General features: G+C 36.0%; 1 protein-coding gene across 3 annotated transcripts in view; it reads left to right on the forward strand.

Annotated features, from left to right (window-relative positions):
- Edil3 (EGF like repeats and discoidin domains 3) overlaps positions 1 to 23,088 on the forward strand; it is a 474,094-nt gene that overhangs the window by 291,255 nt on the left and 159,751 nt on the right. For all 3 annotated transcript variants that reach the window (XM_021208210.2, XM_021208208.2, XM_029544049.1), the window contains one exon: positions 8,435 to 8,616. In XM_021208210.2, the coding sequence (XP_021063869.1) occupies positions 8,435 to 8,616 (182 nt within the window). The remainder of the gene's footprint in view (positions 1 to 8,434; positions 8,617 to 23,088) is intronic.

Consider the following 23,088-nt stretch of genomic DNA (forward strand, 5'->3'; position numbering starts at 1 on the left):
CAAAGGATTGGGTGTCTTCAGAAAATATACCTTGTGAGATTCTTTTAAACTTCTGACCACAATGGAAGGGGAAAAAAGTTTAAATGCCTTCTTGCCAATTTAAGGCCAGGTCTCAAGACAAGTAAAACAAATACTAGGAATAAATGAAAGCTCTGGTACAAGTGGCACAGCAGGGAGCTTCCATTTGAATCAGCATTAATTCTGCAGAATTGGAGGTCAGCAGTAATCTATTTACCGGTCCTCATGCTCAGCACAATTACCATGCTATGCTAAGCACAGCAGAGCATTTGCTTGTATGAGAAGATGAGATGCCCAGAGGAAAAGAGGACTGGAGATGTTTAAAAGAGATTTGTTTCTTACAAGGATGTAATTTGAAATCCTTTCATTCTAAAGATGTGCCTGAATACTGCGATAGGGCGAATGAAAGCCAAACATCCCTGTTACAATGCAGCCATGCATCACACTTATTCGAAAGCCTTAATCGGCACATGGAGAAGCAAGATGTCAGACATCTTGAGGCCCGGCTTGCTTGTCAGCTGCACAATCGATAGAATGCAGATACCATTCTTTGCCACACTCCAGAGTGTGTTTGCAGAGTGAGAAGGACTTCACTCTGGAGCTATTCTTCTCACATTGGTTAATGCTCTGGAGAGGACTCGAGTGGGACACTTGACCGAGTTGGCTCAGCTGCTCCTGTTCAACCTGCTGGGTGACACCATTCTGTTGCTCAATGTTGTTCATCTGAACAATAGGCCTTAGGGTCAGGAGCCATTTCCAGTTCATTCAGACAATAAGGAGTGCAGTTATTTTAAGGCACTATGTAAATTAAGGCTGAACATATATAGTCTTTACTGTTTAATTGATTCATTAATTTAGGCGCATTGATAACAATCTGAAAAAAAAAAAACAATCACAGAAGAAGCATGTATAAACAGAACCTCACAGCCAGCAATATGGATTACCATTTACACTACTAGAGTCTCCCTTTAGCTGCAGAACTCAGCACAAAACATACTGCTGCTGTACTTACTGTAGGGGTAATGATGGGGTATTTCAGAAACCCTTTGTAATGCTGCTTGGCAACTTAAAAAAGGGATCTTCCCGGGTTCAGGAAGCCCTTCCTCCTAATTGAGGATATAAAGAATTTTTAAAGGAGGACTCTGAACTTTAGAACATATAAATGAAAATTACTTCATTTTAAATGAATTGCATAAATAAACCTTTGCCATGACTCCTATAATTTATAATTTGTATTAGTTACTTTTGTCTTTAAAAACCCAGTTTCTTCTAAAGAATCTTTTAAAAATTATGCTGTCATTAAGTTGATGGTAGATACGATGAACAATAAAAGCCCATCTTACAAATCCTAACTCCCACTTGTTGGTGCAATGGACATGCAGACACAGTAGAGTTGGAGAGTTGTAGCCATTAGGAACATGCTTGAGAATCATAGGATGTTTCCCTTTTCAATACTGTCCCTGCAGCTGAGGAGATGGGAGAATTTGGATTGGTGGCACATGTAGGTGAGGCAAAGCAGGATCTTCCCTGTTTAATCCAGCAGCAATAATCAGTTTTGATGCATTTCTCAAGAGGAATTAAATTTAATGGTTTTATATATTAAGCTTAACATGTGTTCCCATCAATTAGAGAGCACGGCCTTTGTTATGTGTAACCTAGGACAGTAAGGTATCTTGTTTCCTCCCTGCACTACTCTAATACAGATCATTACTAGTTCTGCCAGATTTTACTTTTGAAAGTTTATAACCTTTATATGTGTGTGTGTATATATCATATATATATATATATATATATATATATATATATATATATATAAACTTATCATATACACACACACATACACACACAGATGTGATCAACATTAAAATGAGAATATGGACACAATTAGATTTTTTCAAATCTCTGCACAGACACAAGCAAGCTCTTCCTCAGTCTTGCGTATGTACTTCCTCCCTCCAGCTCTTAACCATTCCCTGAAAATCTATGAAGCTTTAGTGACACGAAATTGCCTCTACTTTCCTTATCATCTCAACCTATCTCCTCTTCAGTTCTATGCTAGCTCCCAGTATTTTCCAGGCATTCTTGCCTCAAACACAAGACTGGACTGTGATTCCCTTTCCCAACTTTCTTCATTCAGCGCAACCCCACTACATTCAACATATGAAAAAAAAATTTTCTCCTCTATGAAACCAAATTCTCCCTGAGAAAAGGACTGTAATGATACCTTAGTAGCTTGCTCTTCCTTTTCTTTGTTATTGCAGTTAGAGTCACCTTACAGAAAGTCTAACTCTGTTCATCTGAGTCACTGTCAATAGGATTTATAACTGTCATATTTTTACTTCATAGTACTTCTCAGGTTGTAGTCATTTCTTGTCATTTATTTGTTTGTAGTTCATATCACCACAAAAGACACTAATTCTTTGAGAATAAAGGTTTTTCTTATGGTTTGTTCATTCCCTTGTACAGACACTTCAAAAATGTATCCAGTTAATGGAGGGTAGATGGATTTTAGACAGATAAGCACATAATAGGATTTCAGTAAATTAGTCAAACTTGAATTGGTCTATGATAAGTTTGTCAGGTTCTCTAAAAAATCAGAATCAGTAGTCTGAATTATGAAAGGACCAGAATTAATAGTATGAATGAGTATATTTATATATGTATATATTCAGAAATATATGTATTCAGGTAATATACTCAGAAATATATATTCAGAAATACATATGAAGTAGAAACTTTTTTTTTCATAGTTGAGAAGCTGAAAATCTAGCAGTTGTTCACGAGGATGGATGCCTTAGCAGCCCCAATCTTGTGTGAAAACAAGGAGGTTCCTGGGAACTGATGGTGCTTTGTTGTCACTAGAAAGCTGGAATTGTTGATCTGTGTTAGAGAAGGAATCTGAATCAGCAGCAGTTGCCCCAAGTGAAATGAACTTGTCAGTACGAGGGAAGGCCAAGTGAGCAAATGTAAATAATTCTCCTTCCATTCATTGTCCTTTGTAACCTGGCTGCTACCTAAAGGTCTGAACTATATTTGGAGTGGGTGTTGGTGTATCACTTAAGGCAATCAGAACAGGCTCTGTACTTAGGTGATTCTAATTTGTGTAAAGTTTAAAAATCAGCCATCATACTTAAATCAGCAGGGTTTGCGCCACTGACAGTGCCCACCTAACGTTTTAGAGCCTTGGCGAATGCTACTGTGCAGTAGTCTCAGGGCCACCTTCTACCCTCAAGAGTCACCTCTGGACCTCACTGTCATTCTCTCGCACTTATCATTTCAACGCATCTAATTCTGTGAGCACTCTTGTATCCAGAGGCCCTAGCAATATTCTTTGTATTCCCTTGGTGTTCATTCCCTTATCCTCTTTGCAGAGAATGTGATTTCCCCAAATCAAGCAGCAATGGAAGAAACAAACTCAATCTCTAAAGAATCAATCTACATTCCATATCCATTTTCATAGGATTAACTTCTGCTTCCATGAGTTCTCAGTTATGAAGTAGTGTGATACCTCATTTCTTCTTTAAAGGAGAACACTGAATATCATGTGCAAACACTCAGTGGGATGTAATCTTCAAACACAGAGTTGTCATTCTTTGTGCTAGCTATGAATTATTATTGCATATTTCATTTTCATTTTGTAATAGTGGTGGCAAATATAACCATAATATGTTTGAAGCATCTTGCTATGAATTGCCTAAGGTCACTTAATCTTAGGTCTATAAACATTTTCATTTTGAATTGTAACATCTTCTTTTATTATTATACTGTTGCATTTAATAGGGCAGTGGGGAGCACGGGCTAAAGAAAATTAGATTCTGAACCTTTTATGATGATGACATCCATTTGTTTGTGATCCCCATCATTAGAGACGGAAGCTGTTATTGTGACAATGTGTCCTTGTGGGATAAATGCAAGGTTTGAATTTGTTCATCAGTTTCCTGTTTACAAAAAAAAAAAAAAAAAAAAAAAAAGCTTCAGTAGCTGCGTTCAGCACCTATTTATTGAGCACTTATGCATAGAAAGATGTTGTAGTGAATAGTTCTAGTGCTATTTAAAAAGGGCTAAAAGACCAGAATCTCTTCAACTGGGATCCAGTTAAAAGGAAATTTTAAGGACATTATAGAGCAGTGTTCTTTAGTTACAAATGAGTCATATTTTACTGATAAATTGAGTATAATCATACTTCGAGTAGAAAAAATAACATAGGGTTGAAGAGACAGCTCAGCAGTTAAGGAACACAGGAACATGGACTGCTTTTAAAGACAACCCAGCTTCTAATCCCAGCACCTACATGGAAGCTCACAACTATCTGTAACTTCAGTTCTAGGAGATTTCATGCCCTCCTCAGTCCACAGGCACACACAAAGGCAAATGTGTGTGTATGTATGTGTGTGTGTTACTTTTTAAAGTTAAAGAAAATATCATCAATGATAATTAACATGGAGAAAATAATATGTTAGCTTTTACATTCAGGTTTCACTGAACAATCCCTCACAATTTACAGTGCTGGGTTTTCTTATATATGTAAGTGAAACAGTAAAATGCCGATGTTGTAAAAGATTGTTAGACGAAAGGCAGCAATATGGATTTGAGGATTGATAAAAGCAATGCTTATACACTTGTCATAAGTTTGAGGTCCCTTGTCTAAAAATACTTAATAGACACAAATCTATTATGGATATAATATATGAGCATACTTTTAAATGTTTTATTATCAAATGAATGACTGTGTAACTAATGAGAGATTGCTGTAAGTTGGGAACCATAGCTTCCTGGTTGTGTTACAGTACATAAACTTTAAAAAGTTAGATCATCTAAATCACTCAGCTACCACTATGGACTATGCTGGTTTCTCTTAGATCCTCCTTGCCTCCATATGCTAGAAGCAAGGTCCTAGCAGCTTTTTATCTGCAGCTATCTAACGCAGATTATTTGCAATGTGGAAAAAGAATATTTTTCATATTGTTTGATTGTATGAGACAAGATCTCACGTACCCTGGGATAGCCTGAAACTTACTATGGAGCTTGACAAAACAAAAACAAAAAACAAACAAACAAAACAAAACAACAAACAAACAAACAAACAAACCATGAACTTTGGATCCTTCTTTTTCTATCTTCTTATGCTGGGAAAATGTACCACTACATAGGGTTTATAGAGAACTAGGGATGAGCGCTCCATCTTTCTTCAGGCTAGGCCAACACAACTGTTCTATTTTCTCAGTCTCAGAAAAGTTTCTTGCTGTGGCAACCTATACTTTTCCACACGTTTGCTTGTTGATGTAAGCAAAGTGATACTGAGGGTTATGTGCATATCAAATTTCACAGATACATTTCAGGAAGGCCCTATTGTTCATAAGATCGATTATAATTACAATAGAAAGAATCAAGTGAAGATATATAAGCAGAAATTTGGCTTCAGTATTGCAATCACTGAGCACCCAAAATATGAAGAAGTAATTCTACTACATATGTCTGTTCCTGGTTGTCTTAGTTAGGTTTCATTGTCGTGAAGATGCATCATGACTACTGCAACTCTTACATTTAATTGAGGCTGGCTTACAGTTTCAGAGGTTGAGTCTAGTATCATCACAGTGAGAAGCATGGCAGCCTTCAGGTAGACATAGTGCTAGAAGAGCCTAGAGAGTTATGTGTCTTGATGTGAAGAGAGCCAGGAGACTCTCCTCTGCAGGCAGCCAGGAAGATGGTCTCATACTCACTGGGCAGAGCCTGAACATAGGAAGAGAACTCAAAGCCTACTTCTTGCACTTTCTCCAACAAGGCCATGTCCACTCAAATGAGGTCACCTATTAATAGTGCCACTCACTCACTATTGGGCCACGCATTCAAACACATTAGTCTATGGAGGCCATATCTATTCAAACCATTACAATGTGGTGAACACAGAATTGATGGATCTTCAGAACCTGTGTTTTATGAAACTTAAATGAGGATTGCAAACAATGAGTAGAATTTCTTGGCACCATGGGGTCCACCCTTAACTTAAGCTAGTTTAACTTCTCCACACAGTTGACTGAGAAATGAGAAAGAAAAAAATAATAACCAAATGAACATCATTTATTTGCATTCCACTTATGATAACTTGAAAGTTCCTAGTGAATTTGTGTGGGTGTGTTGCCTAGTAAGGATAGTTGGATAGTTTAAAAGTAACAATTAAAAGGGCCTACTGAATAGTATGGTTGAACATCTAATCTCTTTTTTCAAAGTACTGAAAACACCATCCAAAATGATATAAAAACGTCAGATGTGCATTTCTAAATGCTATTCAGCTCTTGCTAAGGCTTCCATGAAGTTTAATTGATCAAGATAGGCTCTGTAACCATCCCCAATGTATTTAGTGGTCTAATATAAATAGTCTACAGTAAAGAATGTCTCTGCTTTCATCAATTTAGTAACTAAACATTACACAAAGAACAAACAGGTCATTGAGATTCCTGTAATGGTATTAATCTTTTATTAATTACTTTTTTAATGTTTGATATAATTACGTCACTCTCCATCTTCGTTTCATCCAGCCAAACCCTCCGATATACCCCTACTTCCTCTCTGTCAGACTCATAACCTCATTTTTCATTAAATATTCTCACATACAGAAATGTGTATACATTTGTACATCCCTGAAATCATAGGTACAATCTACACGGCAACAGTTTCTCAACCTTATACAAAGAACTACAGCCAAAATATGGGCTCATCAAAAAGTTGGGCTCCTGCAGTTTTTATAGCCCAACCAAGAGTAATTATGAAAGTTTCATAGCCTTTGATGAAATCTGTAAAATTCTTGAGGCTTAAAATGTGAAAGAAAACAAAAGTTCACAGAATCAACATTTAAGTTTTCCAGTGTTCAGTGATTATAAATATGAACATTAGTTTTTTATGCAGTTTCTAACACTGTAATTATAAGAATGATTGACTTCTTAATGAGATATACTGTTCTTTCAGATAATGATAAACAGGTCAAATGCATGCAAAAAGGGGCACACTAGATATAACTGTTCAAAAGAACCTTTTTAAATTGTTAATTGCAAGAAAGCCATTTTACTTTTCTAACCTCATTTTTCCTAAAATGATATGATAAATACTTACCCATATTTGCAATTCTTAAAGTTCTAAGGCTATTTGAAAAGTATTATTAATTTTCATAGAGTTGTTTAATTGAGTGAACAAGGATTAGAAAATAGATATGGTTAATGACAATGAAATCAGTGACCAATAAGAAACAAAATGGATAAATTAATTATACTTAATAAAGTTAATGATTAAAACCTAAACTAATCTTGGTAGTCATCACCAATCAAGCTGATTTATATATATTGAAATTACTCACATAATATATTGTAATAGATATAGTAGAATTATTATTGATTATACAAATCTGCATCATATGTTAATAAAAAGTTAAAGTAAAGTATTAGTTTTTCCTATATTATCATTTTATTAATATTGAACTTTTAAACTAAATTTAAAATAAGTGAAAATTTATGAACTGTAAAATATATTTGTGGTGTAACTATGACTTTAATTTCACTTTTAATTTTAAGAACTAAACACATTTGAAATATAAGATCATATTATCTTAACCAATGCCTAAATCTTATTAATTTAAATTTTATTAGTAATTTTTTAACATTCCAAGTTATACATTTGTAGAAAATGTATAGATACTTAAAATACATGAGCTGTACATTCAAAATTGTAAATTTTCATTCAAAATATTTGAGATAATATTTTAAGTTTATTGCATACTCTAAAAATGCCATATATTCTGGTTCATAGTGATGTGTTATTTTAATAAAAATAATTGAATTATACTGTTTCTGTAGTTTGGATTTCATAGTAATTATTATAGGTTTCAACAAATTTCTGTACTGAGTCTTTATGAAAGCATATCTGACTTATACAAGTTTAAATTGGTATCTTTATAACAGTGAAAAATGTTAGCATCACAGTAATTTTGATTCAAAATGTATGTGTTCTAGTCAAGAGAAAATTATCAACAAATATTTCTTAGGTACTAAAGACTCCTGAGTCTTACTAACCTCTGTGAATATAATATGTGAATTCTGTCTTACGGATTCAATATAGGCTTACTAAAAGATGTCGCTTTTGCTGTTATAGATCACAATTTAAGACAATATACTTGTACAAATCTAAATCAAAATATAGAAAAAATAAGATTTTTAGAAGTTGGTTACAGAGCACGAGAGCAGAAAGAGCAGAGAGTGTCATAAGTACCAATTATATTTGTAAATGTGGTAATGAGTAACAGACTTGTCAGCTGAACAGGACTGAAATGGTTTGTGGGGGAAATTAGGTTCATTTGATCTTTGCCACAAAGTCTAACATCCTAATGATTTCTGATACACAGATATATTTTTTCCTGATTTCTTTCCAGAATGCTCTGGGCCATTGGGAATCGAAGGTGGGATCATATCTAATCAGCAAATCACAGCTTCATCTACCCACCGAGCTCTTTTCGGACTCCAGAAATGGTATCCCTACTATGCTCGGCTTAATAAGAAGGGCCTTATAAATGCCTGGACAGCTGCTGAAAATGACAGATGGCCATGGATTCAGGTAACAGCGGGATGAGACGAATCCATTTCCCAAATTATCAGAATCATTATAGAAGTAGGTTAGGGAGAATTGGCTGTGATCCTTTCTCATGGTTAAAATGTGAGTTAGTTCAGAATTAAACTGGTTGGAAACTCTAAAACATGTGGGGAACACGAACATTCTATGTCTGAAAATCTGAAAAATAACATCAAGATGAAAGCATTTTTTAGTCACAAATATACTCTTTTAAGTTATATTAAAGAAAGATCTTATCATTTGCATAAGTTTATTCTAAAGTGTTAATATTTAGCAACAGATTCTGAGACAGGAAAATAACAATTCCATCTATGTATTTTTTTGTGAGAAATAGTTTCCATGCGCAAATATAAAGTGCACATCAGATTGTGATAATATCCAACTGTCTGCAGAACCCCTTTCATAAATGAGAGGATTTTAATTCATAGTGCCTTATATCCTCATCAGCCAGCTGACTTTGCCACAGAAGAGCACAACGCAATAGGTATTAAGTGCTTTGCTAGAGAAGAAACATCATAGCAAAGCTGATAGCCCATACTCTGTCCATCGAAGCTTCCAAAGTAAAGTCAGAAATTAGATGTTTTCTGAAGACCGAAAAGATAATCTTAATTCTGTGAAATATACTTTTGTTCATATGGGTCTTTAATATAGTCACTAACAAATCATTAGTAGCAGATACCAAATGGGAGAAAAGTCCAGTATACTGAGGGCCGATGTAGTCATGCTGAAACTACATGAGGTCAGGAAGTTTTTGACATAAGGTGATTTTGGAAGATATCTTCAACTGGCCTAGATTTTCAAGAAACAGTATAATCAACAGCCATACACGAGAATCTAGCTAACAGCATTTAGAAACTCAGAACAAATAGTGTTATTGGAGAAATGCATTGAAATCCGGTATGAGAGTTTGCAAATGCCATATGGTTCTTCTAAGGGGCTTGTACCACATTTTGTTGCCATGGAGTCCTCTGTAAGAATTTTATTAGATAAATCATCTTGACACTATAATTTGAATCAGAGAAACATGGAACATTTTATGTTACATTACTAAGTATAACATATTTAAAGATATATCTACAGGCATTAATAGCAACAAGTTTGATTTGTGATTGAGTAGAAGGACTTTCTTAGTTCACAATTAAGCTAAACTCTTTGTTGGGGTCTCATAGTAAATTATATAAATTAGATACATAGCATTTATCTTCATAGTGATATAAAGTTACATAAGCTTCATTTTTTGTTTGTTTGTTAATTTATGTTGGCCTGCATTTGTGGAAATTACCTCAGAAGTTACAAGCGACTTTTTCATTCTGTAGCTACAGGAGCACAAAACATACCAGATTATAGTACCACTATATCTTATAAATTGGCAGCAAATGAATAAAAGCCCACTTAAGCTTTAAAATGTATATATTAAGAAACACTTATATTCAATTTGATAGGGATCTTTCTAGACACACTTTAGCCATTCTACTTTTCCAGTCTCAAGCACATTTATAGAACTGCCATAAAAGCCTTAAATATAAAATATTAAAAATATAAAATAAACATTATTTATATTAAAATGATTCATACACAAATTAAAATTTATTTACAGTTTGGACATTTTATATGTGAGTAATGAGTTCTATATTTCATGATTGCCCACGATTTTTATTTGTTTTACAATTCCTCCCCTCTATTTGACTCCTTCATAATTATGGCCTTTATTCTTTAATTTTAATAGCTTTATATATATGCATATTAGTTTAGAAATACAATTTGTTGGGCTGGTGAGATGGCTCAGTTGGTAAGAGCACCCGACTGCTCTTCCGAAGGTCCGGAGTTCAAATCCCAGCAACCACATGGTGGCTCATAACCATCTGTAACAAGATCTGACTCCCTCTTCTGGAGTGTTTGAAGACAGCTACAGTGTACTTACATATAATAAATAAACAAATCTTTGGAAAAAAAATATAAAAAAAAATTAAAAAAAAAAAAGAAATACAATTTGTTGATTTTATTTTGTGTTGCCCATCTGTGTTGCTTATGGCTGGTCACCTGGTATTCGATAACATATCTGAAATCTAGTCCTTGAAGAAGTTGATTCTCCCTCTCTCAGCAGTGGTTAATTGCCTATTAATTGCTATTGGTTAATAGCTCATTATCAAGGGGTGGTGTCTAGTGAGTTATCTATCATCCTTGACAAGTAAGTTGCTGTGGTCATTTTCAGGACTTTTTTTTCGGCAAGTAGTTGTTGAGATTGTATGGGAACAGAATATCTGATGTCTTCCACGAGATATTCTGAAACTCTTTTTCTTAGAATCTTTCTGTTCCCCCTTATGAAAGTTTTGTGAAGCCTTAAGTGTAGCAGATATGTTGTATATATATCTAACATGTCTGGACACTCAATGGCTTGTTGTTCTTAGACCAGTTGTGACTTTCTGTAATAGTCTTTGTTTAAGAAATAAATTTCAGCTGGGCAGTGGTGGTGTACATGTTTTAATCTCAGCACTTGGGAGGCAGAGACAGGTGGATTTCTGAGTTCGAGGCCATCCTGGTCTACAGAGTGAGTTCCAGGATAGCCAGGGCTACAGGAAAAACAAAGAAACAAAAACAAAAACAAAAAGAAAGAAATTTCAGGGACAAAGGGTAAAAACTAAGGTTATCTGTTGGTATAAAGATAAATATTTAGAATGCAGTTAGAAATTATACTGGTAGGGAAATGGTGGAGGAAGATTCTTCTCAAAAGTTCATAGCCTTACCAGCCACATGCACTGGGTTAAGTGTACATTACCAGACATGTATTCTATCCTATTGAGTCCAGTTAAATGGCTCTTGGTTACCCCTAGTATATAAATGCTGCTGTGGCTAATTTGGAATATCTTGCAGTTCAGGTCATTATTTTGGTTCCATGGCTTGTAGATATTATACCAAGTCTGAGCCAGTGATTGTTTTTCTCCCTTGGAAGCTTGCATCTTACTTCTGAAACAGTAAAAGCTAGTCCTCAAGCAGAAGGCATCCTAAGAGCTAGTCCTCAAGCAGAAGGCATCCGGCTCAGTCTGAGCTTGATTTCTCTAAGTCCTTATACGAGGTCTCTTTAGCAGTCTGGTCTCATCTTAGGTTTCTGGGAAGAAACAATGACAAAAGCAATGAGCTGTATCTCAGGAGTTTTGTGAATTCCCCTGGATAACACCTTGAAAAGAAGTTTCCTGTGCCTGATACTAGCAGTTGGTAGCTAATCTATGGCTTTTTATCACCCCAAGTGGTGTGTCTTCATTGAAATGAGTGTGTGTGTATGTGTGTATATGTGTGTGTGTGTATGTGTGTGTGTGTGTGTGTATGTGTGTGTAAAACTAAGTAAACATAAAATAATCATTTCTGTGGGTTTTTCAAACATCCTAGTGTTACACTTTCTTCTTCTCTCTTCCTCCTTATTGCCTCTTTCCATCCTTCTTGGTAAGTCTCACCCCTATATTCTCATATTTCTTTCATAGTATCTGCATCCTAATATCTTCTTCTCCTTCTCTTTGCTCCCATCCTTCCCACTTACTTTCTTGGTTAAATGTTTTTTCCAGGGAAAATATTCACATCTAAAGATTTAGAGCTAGGATCCAAAAATAAGAGAACACAGTGTTTATCTTAGGGTCTAGGTTAATTTATCCAGTACATTTTCATCCATTCACCTTCAAATTTCATTTTATTTTTCTTTATATTTGAGTATATATCCTACATTATATATGTACCTCATTTTCATTATTCATTTTCTAAAGAATAATTAATTTTTTTCCATTTCCTAGCTGTTGTGAATAAAGTGGCAATGAACATGTAGAGTATAACTTGACTAAACTTAAATATACTCATCTTATATTAAAATATTTTCTTTTTAAATTTATTAATAATTTGTTTACATTTGAAATGATACCCCCTTCCTTTTCTCCACTCCACAAGCCCCCAAACCATCCCACTCCACTTTGCCTCTAGTAAGGTGCTCCTCTACCCTCCCACCCACTCCTGCCCTCTAGCATCCCCCTACTCTGGGGCATCAAGCCTCCACAGGACCGAGTACCTGCCTTCCCACTGATTCTAGATAAAGCACTCCTCTGTTACATTGTTACATATGTAGCAGAGCTCATGGACTGGCCTTTGTGTACTCTTTCAGTACTTCCATTGGGGTTCCTGAGCTCAGCCCAATGGTTAGCTATATCTGCATCTGTCTTAGTCAGGTGCTGGCAGAGCTTCTCAGAGAATAGCCATAGCAGGCTCCTGTCTGCAAGCACATCCGCTAAGGTATCTGGGTTTGGAGGTCAGTGGATAGAATGGATCACATGGTGGGACCACCTCTCGATGGCCTGTCCTTCAGCTTCTGTTCCATTTTTGTCACTGCATTTCATTTAGACAGGGACAATTCTGGGTTAAAAATTTGTAGATGGGTAGGTTGCTCCATACCTCCACTGGGAACCAAGGAGGTGGACTGTTCAGGTTGTATCTCCCCGAAATTGGGTATTTCGGCTAAGGCCATCCTCATGGTGTCCTGGGAGCCTCGCCCATCCCAGGGGTCTGCGACTTTCTAGTGGTTCCTCAACTTCCCCAAGCCCCACTGATACTTATTTCTATTTGTTTTCCTGGCCCTCCTGTCTGTTTCTATACCAGGTCCTACCCACCACTTTTTCATTCCCTTCCCCATCCCACCTAGGTTCCTCCCTTCCTCTGCTTCCCATGATTATTTTGTTGCCCCTTCTAAGTGGGTTTGAAGCCTCCACAATTTGACCTTCCTTCTTGTTAAGCTCCATATTGCTTGTATCGTGGGTACTGTGAGCTTTTGAGCTAATATCCACTTATCAGTGAGTATATCCCATGAATGTCCTTTTGGGTCTAGGTTACCTCACTAAGGATGATATTTTCTATTTCCGTCCATTTACCAGCTAAGTTTGTGATGTCCTCATTTTTAATAGCTGAGTAGTATTCCACTGAGTAAATGTAACACACTTTCTGTATCCATTCTTCCACTGCGGGATGTCTCGGTTATTTCTAGCTTCTGGTTATTATAAATAAGGCCAATATGAACAAGGTGGAGCACCTGTCCTTGTTATATGTTGGAGAATCTTTTGGGCATATGTCTAGGAGTGGTATAGCTGGGTCTTCAGGTAGAGCTATTTCCAGTTTTCTGAGGAACCGTCAGATTAATTTCCACTAGTTGGTTCCACCAAGATTGTTCCTCTTTCTCCACATACTTGGCAACTTCTGTTGTAACCTGAGATTTTTATCTTAGCCATTCTGACTTGGGTGAGGTGGAATCTCAGGATTTTTTTTGTTTTGCATTTCCCTGAAGACTAAGGATATTGAACATTTCTTTAGGAGCTTCTCAGCCACTTGTGATTCCTCAGGTGATAATTCTTTGTTTAGCTTAGTACTGATTTTTTAATTGGGTTATTTGGTTTTTCTGGGGTCTAACTTCTTGAGTGCTTTGTATATTTTGGATATTAGCTTTCTATTGGATGTAGGGTTGCTAAAGATCTTTTTCTAATCTGTAGAATGCTGTTTGTCCTACTGTCAGTGTTTTTTGCCTTACAGAAGCCTTTCAGTTTCATGAGGTCCCATTTGTCAACTGATGATCTTAGAGCATGAGCCATTGATTTTCTGTTTAGGATATTTTCCACTGTGCCCAATGTTCAATGCTCATTCCCACTTTCTTTTCTATCACATTCAGTGTATCTGTTTTATATGGAGGTACTTGATCAACTTGGACTTGAGCTTTATATAAGGAAATAAAAATGGATCAATATGCATTCTTCTACATGCAGGCTGCCAGTTGGCCAGCACCGTTTGTTGAAAATGCTGTTGTTTTTCTACTGTATGGTTTGGCTTCTTTGACAAAGATCACATACAAACCTAGGTATGTAGGTTTATTTCTGGCTCTTTAATTTTATTTCATTGACTACCTGTCTGTCTCTGGACCAACACCATGGAATTTTTATCACTATTGCTCTGTAGTACAGCTTGAGGTCAGGGATGATGATTCCCCTAGAAGTTCTCTCATTGCTGAGAATTGTTTTTGCTATCCTGGGTTTTTTGTTATTCCAGATAAAGATGAAAATTCCTCTTTCTATTCTGTGAAGAATTTAGTTGGAATTTTGATGGGGATTACATTGAATCTGTAGATTGCTTTTGTTAAGATGGCCATTTTTACTGTGTTAATTTTATTGTTCCATGAATATGGTAAATCTTTGTCATCTGAGGTCTTCTTAGATGTCTTTCTTCAGAGAGTTGAAGTTCTTATGCAGATCTTTCATTTTCTTGGTTAGAGTTACACCAAGATATTTTATATTATTTGTGACTATTATGAAGGGTATTGTTTTCTTAATTTCTTGCTCAACCCATATATCTTTTGTGAAGAGAGTGACTACTGATTTGTTTGAATTAATTTTATATCCAGTCACTTTGCTTGTTTATCACCTTTGGTGTAGGCATTCTTTGGTAGAATTTGGGATTGCTTTTGTATACCCTCATATCATCAACAAATAGTGAAACTTTGATCTCTTTCTCTCCAATTTGTATCCCTTCGATCTCCTTTTGTTTTCTAACTGCTCTAGTGAGAACTTTGCATACTGTATTGAAAAAATAGGAGTGGGCATCCTTTTCTTATCCCTGACTTTAGTAGGATTGATTCAAGTTTCTCTCCATTTAATTCAATGTTGGCTATTATTTTGCTGTATATTACTTTTATTATGTTTATGTATGTGCCTTGAATCCTGATGTCTCTAAATATTTTAACATGAAGCTGTGTTGTATTTTGTCAAAGGTTTTTTCAGCATCTAGAGATGCTAGTGTGATTTTTTTTTCTTTGAGTTTGTTTATATAGTGGATTGGGTTGATGGATTTCCATATATTGAACCATCCTTGCATCCGTGGAATGAAGCATACTTAATTGTCTTGAAAATTTGTTTTGTTGTGTTTTTGGATTCAGTTTGCAGTAATTTTATTATTATTTAATTGATATACATAAGAAAAATTGGTCTGACGTTCTTTTTCTTTGTTGGGTCTTTGTGTGGCTTATGTATCAGAGTAACTGTGGTTTCATAAAATGAACTAGGCAGTATTCCTTCTGTTTTTATTTTGTGGAATAATTTGAGTATTAGGTATTCACTGAAGGTCTAATAGAATTCTGCACTCAAAACTTCTGGCCCTTGGCTTTGTTTTTTGTTTTGTTGTCTTGTTAGTGGTGGTGATAGGGTTTTTTATTTGTTTGTTTTTCTTTTTCTTTTTGGTTGGATGACTTTTAATGACTGCTTCAATTTTCTTAGGCATTATGGGAATATTTATACACTGTATGTGATCCTTATTTAACTTTGGAAAGTGGTATATGTCTAGAAAAATCATCCTCTTCATCTATATTTTCTAGTTTTGGTGAGTATAGGCTTTGATAGTAGTGTCTGATAATTTTTTGAATTTTCTCATTATCTGTTGTTATGTCTCCCTTTTCATTTTGTGATTTTGTTAATTTGAATACTGTCTCTGTGACTTTTAGTTAGTTTGGCTAAGGGTTAATCTTTCTTGTTGATTTTCTTAAAGAACCAGCTCTTAGTTTTGATAATTCTTTGTGTAGTTCTCTTTGCTCTTTTTGTCACTATTCAAATATTAATTAATTAATTAATTAATTATTCTTTTTTACAATCCAACCATTACCCCTCTTTCCCAGTCTCACCTCCCACAATTCCTCACCCCTTTCCTCCTCCTCCTGTCCATGAGAGGATCCTCCCCACCCCACCAGACCTCCCCCATCCCTGGGGAGAACTCATGCATCTTTTGCCACTGAGGCCAGACCAGGAAGTCCTCTGCTATATATGTATGTATTGGGGACCTTAGACTAGTTCCTATATGCTGTCTGGTTGGTGGCTCAGTAACTGTGAGCTTCCAGGTGTCCGGGTAAGTTTAAGATTTCTGGTCTCCCTATGGTGTTGCCCTCCTAATCTGATTCTTCTGTCCTGCCCCTAATTCAGCCAGAGGGGTCCCCAACTTTAGTCCAGCAATTGGGTGTAAGTATCTGTGTCTGTTTCAGTCAGCTGCTGATTGGGCCTCTCAGAGGACAGTCATGTTTGACTCCTGTCTATAAGCACATTATAGCATCAGTAATAGTGTCAGACTTTGGTGTTTCCCCATGAGGTGGATCCCCAATTGGGACAGTCACTGGACCTCCTTCCCCTCAGTCTCTTCTCCATTTTTGCCTCTGCAGTTCTTTTAGACAGGAAGATTTCTGGGTCAGAAATTTGGACTGTGGGTTGGTAACACCATCCCTCCTCTTGAGACCCTGCCTATCTATGGGACATGAGATCAAGGTCCCTCCCTACCCTGTTGGGCACTTCATCTAAGGCCACTCCCATTGAGTGCTGAGAGTCTTTCACCTCCCAGGTCTCTGTTACTTTCTGTAGGGTCTCCCTACCTCCCACCTTATGAGGCTGTGTATTTCCATTCATTCTGATGGCCATTTGGACTAATCTCCTGCCCACCACAATACCTGATCATGTTCCTCCTTTCCCTTCCCCTTCCCCTCTCTCACCCAAATCCCTTCCTCCCTCTGCCTTCCATGATTATTTTCTTCACCCTACTAAGTGGGATTAAAATGTCTTCATTTGGCCATTCTGCTTATTAACTTCTTAAATTTTGTGGGTTATATCTTAGGTATTCTGTACTTTTTGGCTAATATCCACTTATTAGTAAGCAGGCAAATTGATAGAACTAGAAAATATTATCCTGAGTTAGGTAACCCAGACCCAAAAGCACATACATGGTATATTCTCTTCGTTTATAATTGGTTGATCTCAGCTCTGAGTTTGCTTACTTCCTGCAATCTACTTCTCTTGGGTGTGTTTTTTTCTTTTTGTTCTAGAACTTTTAGATGTGCTGTTAAGTTGCTAATGTAGGATCGCTCCAATTTCTTTTTTTGCAATTGTAATTCTTTACTCTTTTTTTATTGGATATTTTCTTCATTTACATTTCAAATGCTATCCCGAAAGTCCCTTGTACACTTCCCTTGCCCTGCTCCCCAACCCACCCACTCCTGCTTCCTGGCCCTGGCATTTCCCTGTGCTGGGGCATAAAATCTTCTCAAGACCAAGAGCCTCTCCTCCCAATGATGGCTGACTAGGCCATCCTCGGTTACATATGCAGCTAGAGACACAGCTCGAAGGTACTCAGTATTATGGGTTTTCCTATTAACATTGCTTTCATTGTGTTCTATAAGTTTGGATATGCTATGCCTTCATTGTTGTTAAATTCTAGAAAGTCTTTAATTTCTTCATTTCTTCCCTGACCAAGTTATCATGAAGTAGGGAGTTCTTTATTTGCCATAAGTATGTGGGCTTTCTGTTGCTTTTGTTGTTATTAAAGCCTAACCTTAGTCTGCAGTCATCTGATAGAATGCACGGGATAATTTCAATCTTCTTGTATCTGTTGAGGCTTGTTTTGTGTTCTATTATATGATGAATTTCAGAGAAGGTATGAGGAGGTGCCAAGAAGAAGGTATATTCTTTTGTTTTAGGATGAAATATTCTGTATATATCTGTTAAATCCTTTGGGTTCATAACTTCTGTTAGCTTCATTGTGTCACTGGTTAGTTTATGTGTCCATGATCTGTCTATTGGTGAGAGTAGTGTGTGTTGAAGTCTCCCACTATTATTGAATAAGTATCAATGTGTGTTTTGAGCTTGGAAAAATTTAGATTAAAGATGAGTTGGTCACCTTAAACAAAATAATTAAAATTTTATCTTACTTCAAGTAGGAATAATATTAATTACAATAAAGGGGATTACATGTGATGATGAATTTTTTTTATGTGAAGTTGATAATGAACTTGATATAAATAGGCAAAGGCAAATACAATATGTTTTGCAAAAGAAGATCACTTGTACACATTGAGTTAAAACTAAAGCTTCTTGACTGTTATTTAATATGCAGGGATTAGTTATGCACAGGGTACATATTTTATTATAATTTTCTTAAGAGTATCTTATTTCATATTATTTTTCTAAAGAGAAATTATCTATTAGTTAAAACTCACACTTAAAAGACTGACTCTAATTGGGTACTAAATTCTTTGTGTGTTGGAGAATTCATTATTAAATTCTCCTGTTTCTTGATTCTCTTAATTATATTCAGTATTTCAAATGAAGATTTTGAGTACTTCGCTAAATCCACTTATAAGTGCACTGTTCTCTTAATCTTCTATGTGTATGACATAATATATAATTTCTAGTATGCAATTTAATTTACATCTTTGTCTTGATGAAATGAAAATTAAAATTGCCAATTTAAATTTACATGCTAAGCATTTAATTATTGATGGTACCATGATGTTCCTAATTGGTTCAAATTTAAATGTTTAGTACAGTAACTGTAATTCAACAAATTTGTATTTTATTTTTACAAATTTTTCTGACTTTCCAACTCTTCACTTACATTTTTTGAGCTTTTAAATCCCAGCCACATCGCACTTCAGAAAATTAATACCCTAGGAAATAAATTGATATTTTGGAGTCATGTGTTAGAAATAGGAAATTTGAACATATTAGTATGTCATGGATTATTGGATTATTTCATTTAAAAATCTAAAACATTTCTATTAAACATTTGAAAGTGTTGCTAACTAAATAGGGTTACTCAAGCTAACTACTTGTTATTTATTTTTTAAAATTTGTTTTTTTTATTTCTGGACATTTTATGGGAATATGTAATAGTGTTTCATTTCCTTCATTTCCTTTTTTCTGAGGTAATTTCACATATTAAACTTCTAGCTATTCATTTATTCAGACTATTATCAAACATTTACTGAACAGATGTTCTGATGTTGTGATTTACTATATCAGCTACTAAAACAAAGCAATGTAGTGTTTACCTGTAAGACATGCTGAGTGACCCCGTCTTGAAAACCTTGACTTCTGTCTTTGAACTTAGCCTGGAGACTTAGTGTAAGAAGTTAGCATTAATTGCTCTAGCTAGAACTTCAAGTAATATATTGAAGAGAGAGAGAGAGAGAGAGAGAGAGAGAGAGAGAGAGAGAGAGAGAGAGAGAGACGCTTACCTAGTCCCTGATTTTAGTGGGATTGCTTCAAGTTTCTCTCCCATTAGTTTGATGTTGGCTGCTGGTTTGCTGTATATTGCTTTTCCCATGTTTAGGGAAGGGGCTTAAATTCCTGATCTTTCAAAGACTTTTAACATGAAGGGATGTTGAATTTTGTCAAATGCTTTTTCAGCATCTAAAGAAATGATCATGTGTTTTTTGTTTTTTTTTTTTTCTTTGAGTTTATTTATGTAGTAGATTACTTTTATAGATTTCCTTATATTGAACCATCCCTGCATCTCTGGGATGAAGCCTACTTATTCGTGGTGAATGATCATTTTGATGTGTTCTTGGATTCAGTTTGTGAGAATTTTATTGAGTATTTTTGCATTGATGTTCATAAGGGAAATTGGTCTGAAGTTCTCTTTGTTGGTTTTTTGTGTGGTTTAGGTATAAATGTAATTGTGGCTTTATAGAACAAATTGGGTATTGTTCCTTCTGTTTCTATTTTGTAGAATACTTTGAAGAGTATTGGTATTAGGTCTTCTTTGAAGGTCAGATAGAATTCTACACTAAACCCATCTGGTCCTGGGCTTCCTTTTGTTGGGAAAAACAACAAAAAGAAAGTAATTTTCTTTTAATGACTTCTTCTAATTATCTAGGGATTATGGGACTCTTTAGATGGTTTATCTGATCCTGATTTAACTATGGTACCTNNTATCTGTCTAGAAAATTGTCCATTTCATTCAGATTTTCCAATTTTTTTGAGTAGAGGCTTTTGAAGTAGGATCTGATGTTTGTTTTTTGTTTTTTGTTTTTTTTTAATTTCCTTGGATTCCATTGTTATGTCTCCCTAGCAATTAGACAAGAACAGGGGATCAAAGGGATACATATTGGAAAAACAGAAGTCCAAATATCACTGTTTGCTGATGATATGACAGTATACTTAAGTGACCTCAAAAATTCCACCAGAGAACACCTAAACCTGATAAACAACTTCAGCAAAGTGGCTAGATATAAAATTAACTTAAACAAATCAATAGCCTTCCTCTACTCAAAGGATAAACAGGCTGAGTAAGAAATTAGGGAAACTACACCCTTTACAATAGTCACAAATAATATAAAATATGTTGGTGTGACTCTAACTACGCAAGTGAAAGATCTGTATGACAAGAACTTCAAGTCTCTGAAGAAAGAAATCAAAGATCTCAGAAGATAGAAAGGTCTCCCATGCTCATAGATTGGCAGGATTAATATGGTCAAAATGGCCATCTTCCATAAAGAAATACAGATTCAATACAATCCCTATCAAAATTCCAACTCAATTCTTCATAGAGCTAGAAAAAGCAATGTGAAAATTCATTTGAAATACCAAAAACAAAAAAACAAACAAACAAAAATCATGATAGCAAAAACTTCTCAACAATAAAAGAATGTCTGGGGGAATCCCCATCCCTGGCTTTAAGATGTTTTACAGAGAAATAGTGATAAAAATTATATGATATTGATACAGAGACAGGCAGGAAGATCAGTGGAATACAATTGAAGACCCAGAAATGAACCCACAGACCTATGGTCACTTCATATTTAACAAAGGAGCTAAAAACATCCAGTGGAAAAAAGAAAGCATTTTCAACAAATGATGACAGTTCAACTGGAGATCAACATGTAGAAGAATGCAAATCGATCCATTTTTATCTCCTTGTACAAAGTTCAAGCCCACGTGTGTCAAGGACCTTATATAAAACCCTATACACTGAAACTAATAAAGGAGAAAGTGGGTAAGAGACTCGAACACATGGGCACAGGGTATAATTTCCTGAATAGCACATCAATGGCTTATGCTCTAAGATCAACAATGGACAAATGGGACCTCCCAAAGTTGCAAAGCTTCTGTAAGGCAAAGGACACTGTCAATTGGACAAAATGGCAATCAACGGATTGGGAAAGGATCTTCAACAATCCTACATTTGATAGATGGCTAGTATCTAATATATACAAATAACTCAAAAGTTAAACATCAGAGAAATAACCCTATTAACAAATGGGGAACAGAGCTAAACAGAGAATTCTCAACTGAGGAAACTTAAATGGCAGAGAAACACCTAAAGAAATGTTCAACATCCTTAGTCATGAAGGAAATGCAAATCAAAATGATCCTGAGTTTCAACTCAAACACTTAGAATGACTATGTTCAAAAACTCAGGTAACAGCAGATGCTGACAAGGATGTGGAGAAAGAGAAACACTCCTCCACTTTTGGTGAGATTGTAAGCTAGTACAACCACTCTTGAAATCAGTCAGGCAGTTGTTCAGAAAATTAGACATAGTACTACCTGAGGAAATAGCTATACCACTCCTGGGCATATACCCAGAAGATGCTCCAACATGTAATAAGGACACATGCTCCACTAAGTTCATAGCAGCCTTTATTACAATAGCCAGAAGCTGGAACGTAACCAGATATCCTTTAACAGAGAAATTGATACATAAAATGTTGTACATGTAAACAGTGGAGTACTACTCAGCTATTAAAAACAATGACTTCATGAAATTATTAGACAAATAGATGGAATTATAAAGTATCATCCTGAGTGAGGTAACCCAATTACAAAAGAGCACACATAGTATGCACTCACTGATAAGTAGATATATACTCAAGATACAATTCACAAACCACATGAAGCTCAAGAAGAAGGAAGACCAAAATGTGGGTGCTTTGGTCCTTCCTAGAAGGGAAAACAAAATACTCATAGGAACAAACAGGGAGACAAAGTGTGGAACAGAGACTGAAGGAAAGGCCATCCAGAGACTGCCCCACCTGGGAATCCATCCTATATACAGTTACCAAACCCAAACACTACTGCCAATGCCAAGAAGTTCTGGCAGGAGCCTGATATAGCTATCTCCTGAGAGGCTCTGCCAGAGCCTGACAAATACAGAGGCAGATGCTTGCAGTCAACCATTAGACTGTGCATGAGGTCCCCAATGGAACAGCTAGAGAAAGGAATGGAAAAGCTGAAGGGGTTTGCAAACCCATAGGAAGAACAACAATATGAACCAACCAACCCCCCCATCCCCCAGAGAACCCAAGGGACTAAACTACCAACCAAGGAGTACACTTGGAGGGAGGGACCCATGATTCCAGCTGCATATGTAGCAGAGGATGGCCTTGTTGGTCATCAATGGGAGAAGCTCTTTGTCCTGGGAAGGCTTGATGCCCCAATTAGGGGAATGTGAGAGCAGGAAGGTGGGAGTGGGTGGATATATGGGGAACACCCTCATAGAAGCAGGGAGAGGGAGAACATGATAGGGCATTGGGGGAGGTAGATAACATTGAAATGTAAATAAAGATAATATCCAATAAAAAAGGAAAAGAGAGAGAGGGGGAGGAAGAGAGAGAGAGAGAGAGAGAGAGAGAGA

The sequence above is a fragment of the Mus pahari genome, chromosome 11 (genome assembly GCF_900095145.1).
Source record: "Mus pahari chromosome 11, PAHARI_EIJ_v1.1, whole genome shotgun sequence".
Taxonomy (NCBI): domain Eukaryota; kingdom Metazoa; phylum Chordata; class Mammalia; order Rodentia; family Muridae; genus Mus; species Mus pahari.